Below are 12,712 nucleotides of genomic sequence, written 5' to 3' on the forward strand. Positions count from 1 at the left end.
TGCTTTCAAACTTGAATATTACTTTCAAAATCATACCAATTCGGTAGATGGACTCCAAATAACACCAAAATCAAATACACTGTTTAGGAATAAGGGGCGGCAATTAGAAGTAAAATTAGGGAAAGAAAGCTCAAGTATATGAGAAGATGAGAATTAATGATTTGAATTGTAGAGGAGGAGAGGAAAAGTCGATGTTGAAAGATGTGATTCCGTCTTGTTGTTTTCGTTGCTCAACTCGATATTAGCGTCTGCTGAAAATCAGGGCCTTGCCGTTGTAGTGTCGGCGGAGAAGTAATGAGTGGATTTACCAGATACTTTGAGAATATGGAGCTTGGGGAGGAAGAAGTGGCATATGTAGAAGAATGGGAATGAGGGTGCGACATGTCTTTGGTGTTGAGAGTTTAGATTTGTTGTTTGCTTTCTTCCTTAACCAAAGGTTGGTTGGTTGTGCTATATTCTGCAATTCATAAAGGTATTCTGGTGCTAATATTAGTACGGAAATGTGTGTTTCAACTCAAAACTAAGCCAAATGAAATTGTTTGATGATTGCACTATATTTTTGGATCCAAAAAATTACTAACTTGAAAAACCGCACGCTAAAAAAAACACTAGTCTTAATTAAGGATATTACTAATATTTTACGTGAACACCAAAGTGCTATACAGATCACTTGTCACTTTTAGATACATAGGAATCAACTAACATTTTCTTAACATAAATAAGAATGGGTCTTAACATAAATTATGATGTAGCTCCATTATACTTTCTGCATTTTTTCGATTTCTATGTCATACACCTGCATTTGAAATCATCCACACCGCGCCCGCGGTACCCCTGTACTTGTAAAATATAATCAACCTCATCTTTGTTGTTAACCCAACGTTAAACAATATTATTACTTTTTAAACAAACCAAGGTTTTCTATATCACAATTAACACGAACAAGGTTTCCTATATCATAAACGTTCTCTTTGTTATTAATCCAATGTTGACGTAGTTGCATCTTGATTTTGCTTTAAAAATAACGAAATTTGTTAACTTGTAGTTGATTGATTTTGCAACTACAAGGGTATGGTTGTATAAAATTTAAAACGCTTGGGTACAACGTATAAATCAATGAAACACAAAGATACAACGTAGAAAAACCCAAAAAGAATTCGCCGATAAAGGCTTAAATAGGAGCAGAGGGATATCCTGCAAAGAGTGTTTCGAAGAATTCCATAACAAATTCTCAGATAGTTCTTTTCTGATTTCTATAACTTTGAAGAATCATAACAAAAAATCATACAAATGATAGAAGGATCAATTACAAAGTTACAACAGTAGTACACAAAAGTAATGAAGTCTATTCCACACTTTGTATTGGGTTTGTCCCTTTGAAAAAAAGAACTGTAAAATTGTTCCTTTAAACACGATAAAGGCTTGTTTAATCCTGAGCCATAGTGCAATCAATTGCTTGCTTGCAAATTCCAGTCATAGTTGCCTCAGGGCCGTATACCTACACAAAGAGGAAAAATATTTAAAATGCCGAAACAAAATTTGATTTTTTGGAACAAAGAATAAAAATATTTCAAAATTGATTTTTTTTTTCCAACATAGAGGAGCTCAATTTAAGAACCTCACAACTGAAAAATACAGTGAACTTGATTTGAATATTTTACCTCGATAGGGACCCCAAGCTCCTCACCAAGTGCACGCATTTTCTTAAGACCTGTTTGATAGTTTGGACCTCCTCTTCTGACGAATAGATGCATTCTTGCTGCCTTCAGTTTAGATTCCTGCCAAATAGTTTCCCGAAAAAAAAGGGACAGCACGTAAGAACTAAAGAACGAAGACATTTGATTTAAGTGATCCAATTTTGGAATATGAGATTACCTTTTCTCTCAGGGCTCTAATGATTCCACTAAATGTAGCAGCGACGTCAGTAAAGTTAGCAATACCACCTCCTATCAGGAGAGCCCTTTTACGACCATCAGGATTTGCCGTGGCACACTGCAGCATGGATATTGTTCTTATTTATTTGTTTGACAGAACACCAACTTAGAGAAAATAGTTTATGAAAAAGATCAAATGAATGAGACCCTTACATCAATAACTACCCGAGCGTAATTTAGAACCTCTTCTTCATTAGGAGCACCACTGTATTCAGCATAATTCCCAAGTTCTGATGCGTAACCTAAGTCTCCAACCTTTTAAGAAATTTAAGGAATCAACAAATACATCATATACACAAAACAATGATAAATTGATAACGAAAGACGGCTACAGAGATGCCATTTTAGTTATGAACTCACAGTGTCAGCATATATAACACTTGCACCACCTCCAGCAACCATGGTCCAAATGCGTCCTTTTGGATTCAAAATGGTGAATTTCAAGGATGCACTTGTCTGCAAGGTAAAACAAGAATTGTATACTTAACATTGATATTTGACCACCATATTGAGGCAAAATTTAACAAAAGCCAGAGATTGAAATATTTCAGTTCTAAAATAAGAAGTAAAAAGAATGTCATACTGGCAAAAGGAAATACTAAGTATAATCCCAATAAGATAGATTCTGATTGCAGGAAAGCACCAGAAGGTGTTTGGTTGTACTTCAACTTGAGTTTACCAGTACACTAACTTCTATGGCTCTTTCCTAGTGGTCTCTACCAAACCAACCCTAATTAATAATTTATTCCGTATGTCAGTAAGTACATCAAAAGAAGAATTTAACAGACGGTCATACTCAGTAATAAGCTAATAACCATTGAACATCGTAGCATAAGATGCAGAACTCTAAACTAATTATCCACCAACAAGCACCTTTATATTTTCTCAAATATAAACTTTTAGACCAAATTTGTACAAGTTCGTTCCAACTTGTCAAGAAACATCCTAAATATAATATTTCGGGGCACTACTGTGTCAATAATAGGGGTTTGAGTTTGACCTCTCATGGATTCTCCTAGTTGGGTTTCTTCCTTCCTACCTGCTACAAGAAAGTAGCTCCACTTGCAATTTTAAAACGAAAAAAACGCAAGAGAGGCCTACGACAAAGGTTTTCCAGATTAAAGCAGAAATTGATCTCCCAAAATCACCAGCAACCTTAAGTATTTATGTCAACCTTGAATTTCTTCACCAACAACCTCAAGAGAATCAGACGGGTATTACGGAAGATTGGTTTGCTCAAAACCATCTTTTGATAGAACTGTTTCGTTGAGTATTCAGCAAAGGAAGTATTGTCATAAACATTCAGAAAGACAGTATTCCAGCACTAAATTTCAGACATTAAGAATCATGTCACATACCTTTTCATCCAAAGAATGAATATAACCTTCAGTAGAGCTTAAAACTCGTCCGAAAGGTAATGGAAACTCTATGTCACCCCACCTACAGGGTGGAATTAATAAGCAAATGAATAATCTTTTCAGTCGATAAAATCTAGAATTGATTGATTTGATGTATATTCAAAAAACTTGGTTTACTTCTTAAAGTTCTTGAATGCAGCTGTATCATCAAGTTCTCCTCTCATGTCCAATGGATATGGTTCCCCATTAACCAATGTAAAGGGATTCATCTCCAGGAAACTAAAGTCAAGATCTGTAAGTCAAATAGATGAACGAATAAGGATAAAAGCCCCATAATATGGATGTCCAACACTAGTGGTAAACGGCAGAACACAAAATATGTACTTATTCAAGAATGATAAATGATTTTCTGTCTAGAAGATCTTAGAAAAGACAAAAATGAAAGCATGACAAATCATTCTAACATTTTCCAATCCTTCAATAAATCATACCTTGGAAAACTTCAAAGACAGCCTTGATGAAACTCCCGATTTTTCCGCGTATCTGTAAGAAAATGAAATCATAAGCACTAAATCAAAGTAAATCATAGAGTGCACTAGCAGTCTAGCACAATATATAAGCATAAGAGCCAATAAGAAAGTATAACCCATTGACACAGATGTATCGAAAGCATGATAGCACAGATGGCATCAGTGCTTAGTCACTAAGAATCATTTCCTATCTGCTAACAGCGGTTTATTTGTCCTTCCATAACCATTTTCAATTCTTGATACATAAGATAAAATCTTTCCAGCACGCAAAAGTCAGTGTGAAGAGATGGAACCTACCTCCAAAGGAAGTGTAGCAATCAGTGGAGCACAAGTTTCACTAGTCAAAGGTTTCTCCGTTGGCAAAAATATAGTCTTAACCTGTAAATTTCAAGCACCAAAAGTTTACATGAGAAGCTAAACTAGAGGATACAATGATCTGATTAAGGAAGGTAAGAGCCTCAGTTCTGCCATACCTTGTCCCAGTTCTCTTCGATCTCAATACCACCACACTCGGAGAAACTTACAGTGCAACCAAGCCTTTCAGATACTATCGAGAGATAAAATTCCTGGTCGTGGGGAACAAATGGTTCAACAATAAACGTGGTGACAGGTGCCTTGCAACCTTCAATCTCGACCTGAAAGAAAACACTGACTGTCTTACTATAGAAGAACTTGCACTCAAAGCGAATAAGCAATAATGACGGTGTAAAAAAGTGACAGCCTACCTCTTTCCCTATACGTTCTTTTACAAACTCAGCAACTTGAGCCAAATCCAAATTCAAGGCCACAAGGCCACTCTTACCACGCTTACCAAAAAGCATATCTGGTTTCACAACCAACCTTGATGAAGAAAGCCATGTCTCCTCGTTCACCAGTTCAGTAAAGTCTGTGGATCCCGTTACCTGTATCATCATAAACCAATCATCACGTACGAACCAAAGAAACCTCAAGGGCATGCTTGGATTGGGTGTAATAGATTATGGGGGTAATAAACGTCAAACCACCTTAATAAAAGGACAATGAAGGTGAATTGAGGTGGTTGCAAGGAGGGTGGTGTGGTGGTATTGTGATGAGAAGTTGTGGTAGTGGTGGTGTTGTGAGGAGAAGGGAGGAAGGGGGAAGTTATTAGTTTATTACCCCAAATGAGGGATTGAGGAATTTAACCATACGGTTGCAAATTCAAGATCATTACTCAACATCAACTCAATGCCACTCACATCGATCCCAGGCGAAAAGCACAAGGAAATATGAATTATTACACATCAAATACAAGCAAATCTACAAGCTAAAAAAAACTAACCATGTCAACAAATCCCTGACCTTTCAGATAGCAAACAAGCTATACCTTCGAAAGATTGTCAAATTTCTTTTATTGGGTCAAAAGATTGTCAATGAATTCCAACCAAATCATGCATAGATTTATAAACAACTATAGAATTCTGATCAATTCTGATCAATTCCAATCAAGTTCAATTCACAAAGATCAAACAAAAACAGCCAGATCAAAGCCAATGATCCAAATAAAAAAAATAAAAATAAAAAAACCCATCAAACAAGATAATCTAAAGAACACATTGATCTAATCTCATGAACTAATTGACAAAACGGTATCAAAGATATAGTTTTTAATCAACTTATCATACCAAAACAACAAGATTGGATCAAAGATGAGAGTAAGAAATTTACTTGAGCAGAGCAAATGGGTAATTCAATGGAAGCAATTCGTTTGAGATGTTGCTTAAGAAGTCTCTTGGAATCATACTCTCTGATCTTCTTTCTTGCCATATTTCCTCACAATTAACAAGAAATTAGAGAGAGAAAGGTAGATGTGAGTTATGGTGAAGATAGAAGTGTGTCAACAATGAGCAGGCGTAAGGTGTAAGGTGTAAGGTGTTAGGTGTAGTTCTTAATATTCAAAGTTCACACAATATATTTGCCAGAAAGCAAGGTAGATGAGCGAAGCAAAGTCTGTAAATGTAGCAAAGTTTTGGCGTTCGTGTGAATTTTTTTGGGTAGTTGGGTCATCCGTCATCTAAAAATAAAAATAAATGGTTTTTTTTCATAATATACACGAGATTTAACTTAATTCACCATCTTCCTTCAATACTTGCTCTAAAAAATTAACTTTCTAGTGAGAGAAAATGAAAGAAAATGCTCTGAGAGAAAATGAGGAACTTTCTACGGAAGAATCTGATCTCATGCGCAGATCGAATAAAAAGTTCAAACGTCGAGAAGACGTGTTTGTTTCTGATGATATGGAGGACAATTGTTCTCATGTATCGCCTACTCCTGTAGTTGGCCATGGAGGTTTGACCAAGGTTGGGGTGTCGTATAGTCATGCAGCAGGAGGAAGGGGGATAACATCTGTGTTTCGAAATCCGCTCTGCTTGAATGAGGAGGACCATGAAGCCATTTCTGATGATGAAACTCCAGAGGAGACAGAAAAGGAGGATCCCCAATGCCCAACTATAGTGCTGTCAAAGGAAGAAAAAGTGAGGCTTAGGAAACCATGGCAAAATGCCCTCATTATCAAACTATTTGATAAAAGATTGAGGTATGATGATTTAATCAAAGTGCTAAGAATGAAATGGTCCCTAAAGGGAGACATTGCTCTAACAGATGTTGGATGTGCTTATTATATTGTACGGTTTACCAACATGGAGGACTATAACTTTGTGATGACACAAGGGCCATGGATGATTGGGGACAGCTACCTAACTATTAGGAAGTGGATTCCTAATTTTGTTCCAGATGAAGAACCAATTAAAGTGTTGACAGCTTGGGTACGAATTCCGAATTTATCGGTGGAGTATTTTGACAAAAGTTTTCTATATAAGATTGGCGGAAAGATTGGGCGAGTAATTAAGATTGACAAACATACAGAGTCAATGAATAGGGGGCAGTACATTCGTTTATGTGTGGAGATTGATATAACAAAGCCTCTACTGTCCAAATTCAGATTAAATGGAAGAGTCTGGGTGATTCAGTACGAGGGTCTTCGACAAATATGTTTTAAGTGTGGAAAGCTAGGGCATAAAGAAGAACAGTGCCCGTTATTTGTGCAACAGGGGCAGGAAATCCAAGCCAATAGCATAACTCCGAGTAATCCCATTAACAGAAATAAACTCTAAAGTAACATGGAGGAGCAATACGAGACATGGATAATTGTACAAAGACCGGCAAAGAGGAATAACCAGAAAGGCAAAGCCAGCAAAGTCCAAAATTCACAAGAGGAAAGTCAAAGGGGTAAACACACTACCCCTAACAAGGATGCTGAAAAGAAGGGACGAGACAATAACCAAGAACAATCAAAGGCAAAAAAAGTGACCGGATCGAGATTTGATGTACTAGACCAAAATAAAGATACCGTGAAATTCGGTGAGATGGACGTAGTCAATGAAACGGTAGATATGCAGGAGGATGGAGCAAATTTCTCAAAGGCATGTATTCAGGAAAAACCGGTAGAAGGTTCAATGGACGGGGATCCAACTTTCCTAAGTGCTAACAAGCCAGTTAGTGGTGTGATGGTACTCCACGGTGCTATGGGTAAGGAGGATATTTCTCAAGATATTCCAACAGTGAATTTGGGAGAAGATTTTTCTTATTTAGGAAACAATAATTCTAAAGATGGACAGCAGGAGGCAGACTTGGTATTAAGTCATAGTACTGTAAGATTGGAATCTCCAAGAATCCCTTCTTTTAAGGGAAGGAAGGATTTGAGTACTGTCAAAATAAATTCTCCCTTAAACTTAGGGGTAAAGAATTTCAGTCCAAGACAAACTCCTTTTAAGGAGAATAATATATCGGGTAAGGGCAGGATAGATATTCGAAAACAGACTACTTCAAGCCCTAATCCGAATATTAGTAGGGGTAAAGAAAACCTAGGATTATCTATCCTAAGTACCCCTGGTGTTTTCCTCCAAGAACGGCCTAGATCGGAACAATCTGCGGAGACCCCAATCTGCCATCATGAATCCACTTTATCCACCAGTTACTCTGGAAATTCACATTCCCCCGGAGTTTACAACATTCATGGAGTACCGAACGGAGGGACCAACAATGGTGACAGCACATCCATTGCTTCACAAGGTGGAAATCAATGTGAGATCCTTCCTGCCCCCGATGCATATGCCCAAAGTCATGATGGTGTCAGTGAAACAACCAATGGAGCTAGTTCACCCGATGAATGCTTTGAGAGAGGCGTCCATGAGTTTACTGCCTAACGTTCCTATGAACGTCTATGATAGATTTCCCTTATTTCCAATGTTTAATATGTCAGTTAAAATATTAATGTGGAATGTTCAGGGTGCCGGAAAGCAAGCTTTTATGGCTACGCTAAGAGAGATTGTAAGGATTAATAATCCTTCTGTCATTGTGCTTGTTGAGACTTACTTGAGTGGAGAAAAGGCACAACGAATATGTGATCGAGTTGGCTATTCTGGCCAAACACGAGTAGAAGCACAGGGTTTTAGTGGTGGTATTTGGCTCTTTTGGAAACGTGAGGAAGTGACTGTCACCCCTCTCGAATACCATGGCCAGCATCTTACAGTTGAAATTGAAAAATTAGGGGAAGCCCCATGGTTGTTCTCAGCAGTTTATGCCAGTCCGGACTCTAGTATAAGACGAGATCTATGGAGAGAGTTGGAAAATGCTAGGCAAAATTTTTCTGGACCATGGCTGCTGACTGGTGATTTTAATGAAACCAGGTCAATGGATGAAAGGCATGGTGTAGGTGGTTCGGAAATGCAAAGGAGATGTATTAATTTCAGCAATTGGATTGAGGAGAATAGATTGATCGATCTTGGCTTTTATGGACCCAAACACACATGGTCTAGAGGTGAGACAGAAGCCACATTCAAGTCTGCAAGACTGGATAGGTTTATGGCCAATGAGGAGTGGCATTTGAAGTTCGAGGATGCAGTTGTGAAACACCTTCCAAGGGCATGTTCGGACCATTGTCCAATTATTTTGAGTACAAATGGATTTGCACCAATTCCAGCGTCCTTAAAACCATTCAGGTTTCAGGCAGCATGGATAACCCATGAGAAATTCGAGGAGTTCATGAAAAACAACTGGAATAACTCAACCCCCCTTATTCCTTTTCTGTCTGAATTTGCACTGAAGTTGAAAGATTGGAATAAGGTGATCTTCCATAACATATTCAGAAAAAAGGCAGAGTTATGGGCTCGATTGGAAGGGGTGCAACAATGTTTGTCTAACAAACGTCTAAACCACTTGATTGTCCTGGAGAAACAGCTTAGACAGGAGATGGAGAATGTACTACATTAGGAGGAACTTCTATGGTTCCAAAAGTCACGGTTAGAGGCGCTTCGTGATGGAGACCGGAACACCAAATTCTTTCACCTTTCAACGGTGATTAGAAGAAACAGAAACCGGATCACGATGCTGCAAGACTCAGAGGGCACATGGGTTACAGACCCTGTGGAAGTAAAGAAGCTAGTTGTTCAATATTGGGAGAGTTTATTCACTGAAGAAACTCCAAATGCCATAATCACGAACTTCCTCCCTGGTTGTTTTCCACCAATTCCATCTGAAGAATGGAGCAACATTACTCGCCCATACGCAACATGTGAAGTACGAGCAACCATATGGAGTATGAAACCATACAAGGCCCCTGGACCAGATGGTTTCCAACCCATATTTTATCAGAGATTCTGGAGTTTGGTCGAGCCCTCTGTGTCAAAGACAGTACTGAATATTTTGGAGGGGAAGGAGTTTCCAGAGGACCTCAAAAAAGCATTTTGAGTTCTCATTCCAAAGGAGGATAACCCTCAATTTGTGACTCAATTTCGACCAATTGGGCTGTGTAACATTGTCTACAAAATAGTTACAAAGGTGTTGGTCAACAGATTGAAATCTATGCTTCCTGCAGTGATCTCACCTACTCAGTGCAGCTTCGTACCCAAGAGACAGATTACAGACAATATAATAATTGTCCAGGAAATGCTCCATACCATGAGAAGAACAAGGGAAGGTGGGGTATATGGCGATTAATATCGACTTTGAAAAGGCCTATGATCGCCTTCGTTGGAGGTTCATTCGCCAGTCATTACTAGAGCTCAGATTACCACAGAGTATGGTAGATTTAATAATGCAATGTGTGACTTCGACGAGCCTGCAAATTTTGTGGAACGGAGAACCCACAGAGAGCTTCACCCCAAGCCGAGGTATTCGTCAAGGGGATCCCCTTTCACCGTATTTGTATGTGATATGTATGGAGAGACTTACACACCTGATTGACAATGTTATCAATTTGGGTGTTTGGAAACCCGTGAGAGCAAGTAGAGGAGGACCTAAAATCTCAAATCTAGCTTTTGCGGATGATCTAATTCTGTTTGTTGAAGCTTCAGAGGAACAAGGTCGTATTATTGCAGCATGCCTGGAAGAATTTGGTTCAATGTCAGGCAGTAAGGTTAGTTGCTCAAAATCCAGAGTATTTTTCTCACATAATACAACTGCTGAGGTAAGAGTCGGGGTATGCAATGCACTGAATATTTTGGAAACTGATGATCTAGGAACGTATCTTGGGGTACCAACCATTCATAAACGAACTTCAAAACAAGATTACCAATTCCTGGTAGATAGAATTAATGGTAAACTGGCAGGATGGAAGTCTAAATTAATTTCGATGGCCGGCAGAGCAACATTAGTACAATCATGTTTGAGCTCGGTCTCTTATTATGCAATGCAAACTGCTAGACTTCCAAGGTCGACATGTGACGAGATTGATAAATTATCTCGAAGATTTCTTTGGGGTGGATCTGAGGAGCAAAGAAAAATGTATTTGGTAGCATGGAACACTGTTACCAAACCTAAGAACTCTGGGGGACTTGGTATTCGTTCGATGAGGCAAGCAAATGCGGCATTTCTCACCAAACTAGGATGGAGACTACTTGCAGAACCGGAAACATTATGGTCACGAGTAATGCGAAGTAAGTATTGTGATGGTAGATGTGATATAGACATGTTCAAGGCCAAGGGAGATTCTTCCAATGCTTGGAAAGGAATCATTGAAAATATAGATGTACTAAAAAGAGGAGTGGGTCTAGCTGTGGGCAATGGTTGGAGCACGAAGTTTTGGTTGCATCCATGGGCAACGAAACATCCCCTAATCTCTAAAGTGACGAGAACCCCACCATAAGGTATGCAGGACATGCTCGTGAAGGACCTTTGGGATGCAAACACAGGTTGGAAGCTAGATTTATTTGCTGATTTCCTCCCTCCCAGTACTCTACAGTTAATTGACTCGTTGGAACTGCAAGAGGATCCAGAAGCCATTGACATGATATTTTGGAATGGGGAGAGCTCAGGAGGTTTCTCGATTAAGTCCGCAATACAGATCATAAGAAATGAGGATCACCTACCTAATGAAACACCTTATTGCTGGAAGAAAGTGTGGAAGTTGCCCCTACCGCAACGAATCAAATTCTTTTTGTGGCTTCTGTTTCACGATCGTCTACTGACAAATGCAAACAGGTTTTTGAGGAAAGTTACTTCTGATCCTCGCTGCTATGTTTGTGGGGCAGTTGAAGAAAACATAGAACACATTTTTCGTAGCTGTCCTAGTGCTATTATAATTTGGAAGAAATTCCCATGGATAAACGAGCATGAGCTGTACATCAAGCCTCTTCGTGAATGGATTATCTCTAACCTGGAGAACACGTGTAAAACGTGGGAGGAGGATTGGCCTGTTACATTTGGAGTGACTCTATGGTGGATTTGGAAGTGGAGAAATAACAGATGCTTTAGCAGAGAGGTTGATATTCCACTTGACCAGCTAAGCTTCATCATGTCCAAAGTAAGTGAGATCATGTCTGCCATGAAAAGAGAAGAGTTGGTCCTGGGAAAAAGGAAGAGGGAAAAAGAAACTATATACATCAGATGGGTTACTCCAGAGGAAGGTTGGGTCAAACTCAATACGGATGGGGCAGCAAAGGGCAATCCAGGGCAAGCAGGATGTGGAGGAATTATTAGAGGACACAGAGGTGAGCTTCTGGAAATGTTTGCAGCTAGGTGTGGTGTTTGTTCAAGCACGCAGGCAGAACTGCTTGGGGTGCTTCGTGGCTTGGCGGTAGCTTTGAATGCAGGATATCGACAAGTGCATCTTAATGTGGATTCGGAGGTTGTAGTGCAGCTTCTTATGGACACTGCAATCCCCAATTCACCACATTTTCACAACATCAGAAAATGTAGAAGTATGATTCATAGAGATGGTTGGAGGGTGAGGATACAACATTGTTATCGTGAGGCAAACCGGGCAGCGGATTGGCTTGCAAACCATGGTGTCAACCTAACCCAAAGAATGGTGCTACTAGAGGCGATCCCGGAGGACCTTCGTACCATTTTATTGGAGGATTTTGGGGGAATGGCTATAGCTCGACTGGTTCCAGCGTTGGCTGCCTGATGTTGCTCTAGCTATGGCGTCTTTAGTTTTTCTGCAGTTTTTCTTGTTATTTACTTTCTGCAATTTTTCCTTTTTAGCTTTGTAGTTTATTTTATTTAGGGGTTTCCCCTCTCTCTTCACCAAAAAAAAAAAAAACCATCTTCCTTCACAAATTGCCCATATACAGTTATAAAAAAAATCACGAATTTCCCTTAATGTCTTTAACGCCATCAAGTTTTCGTTAATTCATACCATCTTCCTTCTCCACCTTCATCTACACCATCTTCCTTCGCATACCTTCTCCTACATTCGGATCTTACCGTGATTATTAAGATGAAAAAAAAGCACATAATGAAAGCGCCAAGTCTTCAACCACATCCGCTATCTCTTCTTCCCTTCTATTTTTATTTCTCCGGTCATCAATCAAAACCCCTAATTTTATCTTAATTTTTTTTTAAATCCCCAAAGTTTCCACGAATAGGGTTT

General features: G+C 39.1%; 2 protein-coding genes across 2 annotated transcripts; one reads left to right on the forward strand and one right to left on the reverse strand.

Annotated features, from left to right (window-relative positions):
- Positions 1–1,192: 1,192 nt before the first annotated feature.
- LOC110775871 (ATP-citrate synthase alpha chain protein 2) lies at positions 1,193–5,801 on the reverse strand. Its single transcript, XM_021980466.2, has 12 exons — positions 5,509–5,801; positions 4,548–4,724; positions 4,296–4,457; positions 4,120–4,200; positions 3,784–3,835; positions 3,470–3,584; positions 3,293–3,374; positions 2,295–2,390; positions 2,088–2,189; positions 1,876–1,992; positions 1,662–1,778; positions 1,193–1,498 (listed from the first exon to the last, which is right to left on the reverse strand). Exons 1-12 carry the CDS (start codon positions 5,605–5,607, stop codon positions 1,427–1,429), a joined length of 1,272 nt encoding a protein of 423 aa, XP_021836158.1. The 5' UTR covers positions 5,608–5,801; the 3' UTR covers positions 1,193–1,426.
- Positions 5,802–8,112: 2,311 nt separating this feature from the next.
- Positions 8,113–9,111, forward strand: LOC110775866 (uncharacterized). Its single transcript, XM_021980460.1, has one exon. The coding sequence runs from the start codon at positions 8,113–8,115 to the stop codon at positions 9,109–9,111; it is 999 nt and encodes a 332-aa protein (XP_021836152.1).
- The last annotated feature ends 3,601 nt before the right edge of the window (positions 9,112–12,712 follow it).

The sequence above is a fragment of the Spinacia oleracea genome, chromosome 3, assembly GCF_020520425.1.
Source record: "Spinacia oleracea cultivar Varoflay chromosome 3, BTI_SOV_V1, whole genome shotgun sequence".
Classification (NCBI taxonomy): domain Eukaryota; kingdom Viridiplantae; phylum Streptophyta; class Magnoliopsida; order Caryophyllales; family Amaranthaceae; genus Spinacia; species Spinacia oleracea.

What these genes read in the sequence shown, in the direction of transcription:
- LOC110775871 (XM_021980466.2), bottom strand. Translation starts at nt 5,607, where the DNA reads ATGGCAAGAAAGAAGATCAGAGAGTATGATTCCAAGAGACTTCTTAAG. An exon ending in GCATTCAAGAACTTTAAGAA is followed by an intron (nt 3,375 to 3,469) that starts GTAAACCAAGTT and finishes TCCACCCTGTAG; the next exon opens with GTGGGGTGACATAGAGTTTC. An exon ending in TTCATTCTTTGGATGAAAAG is followed by an intron (nt 2,391 to 3,292) that starts GTATGTGACATG and finishes TTTACCTTGCAG; the next exon opens with ACAAGTGCATCCTTGAAATT.
- LOC110775866 (XM_021980460.1), top strand. Translation starts at nt 8,113, where the DNA reads ATGTGGAATGTTCAGGGTGCCGGAAAGCAAGCTTTTATGGCTACGCTA.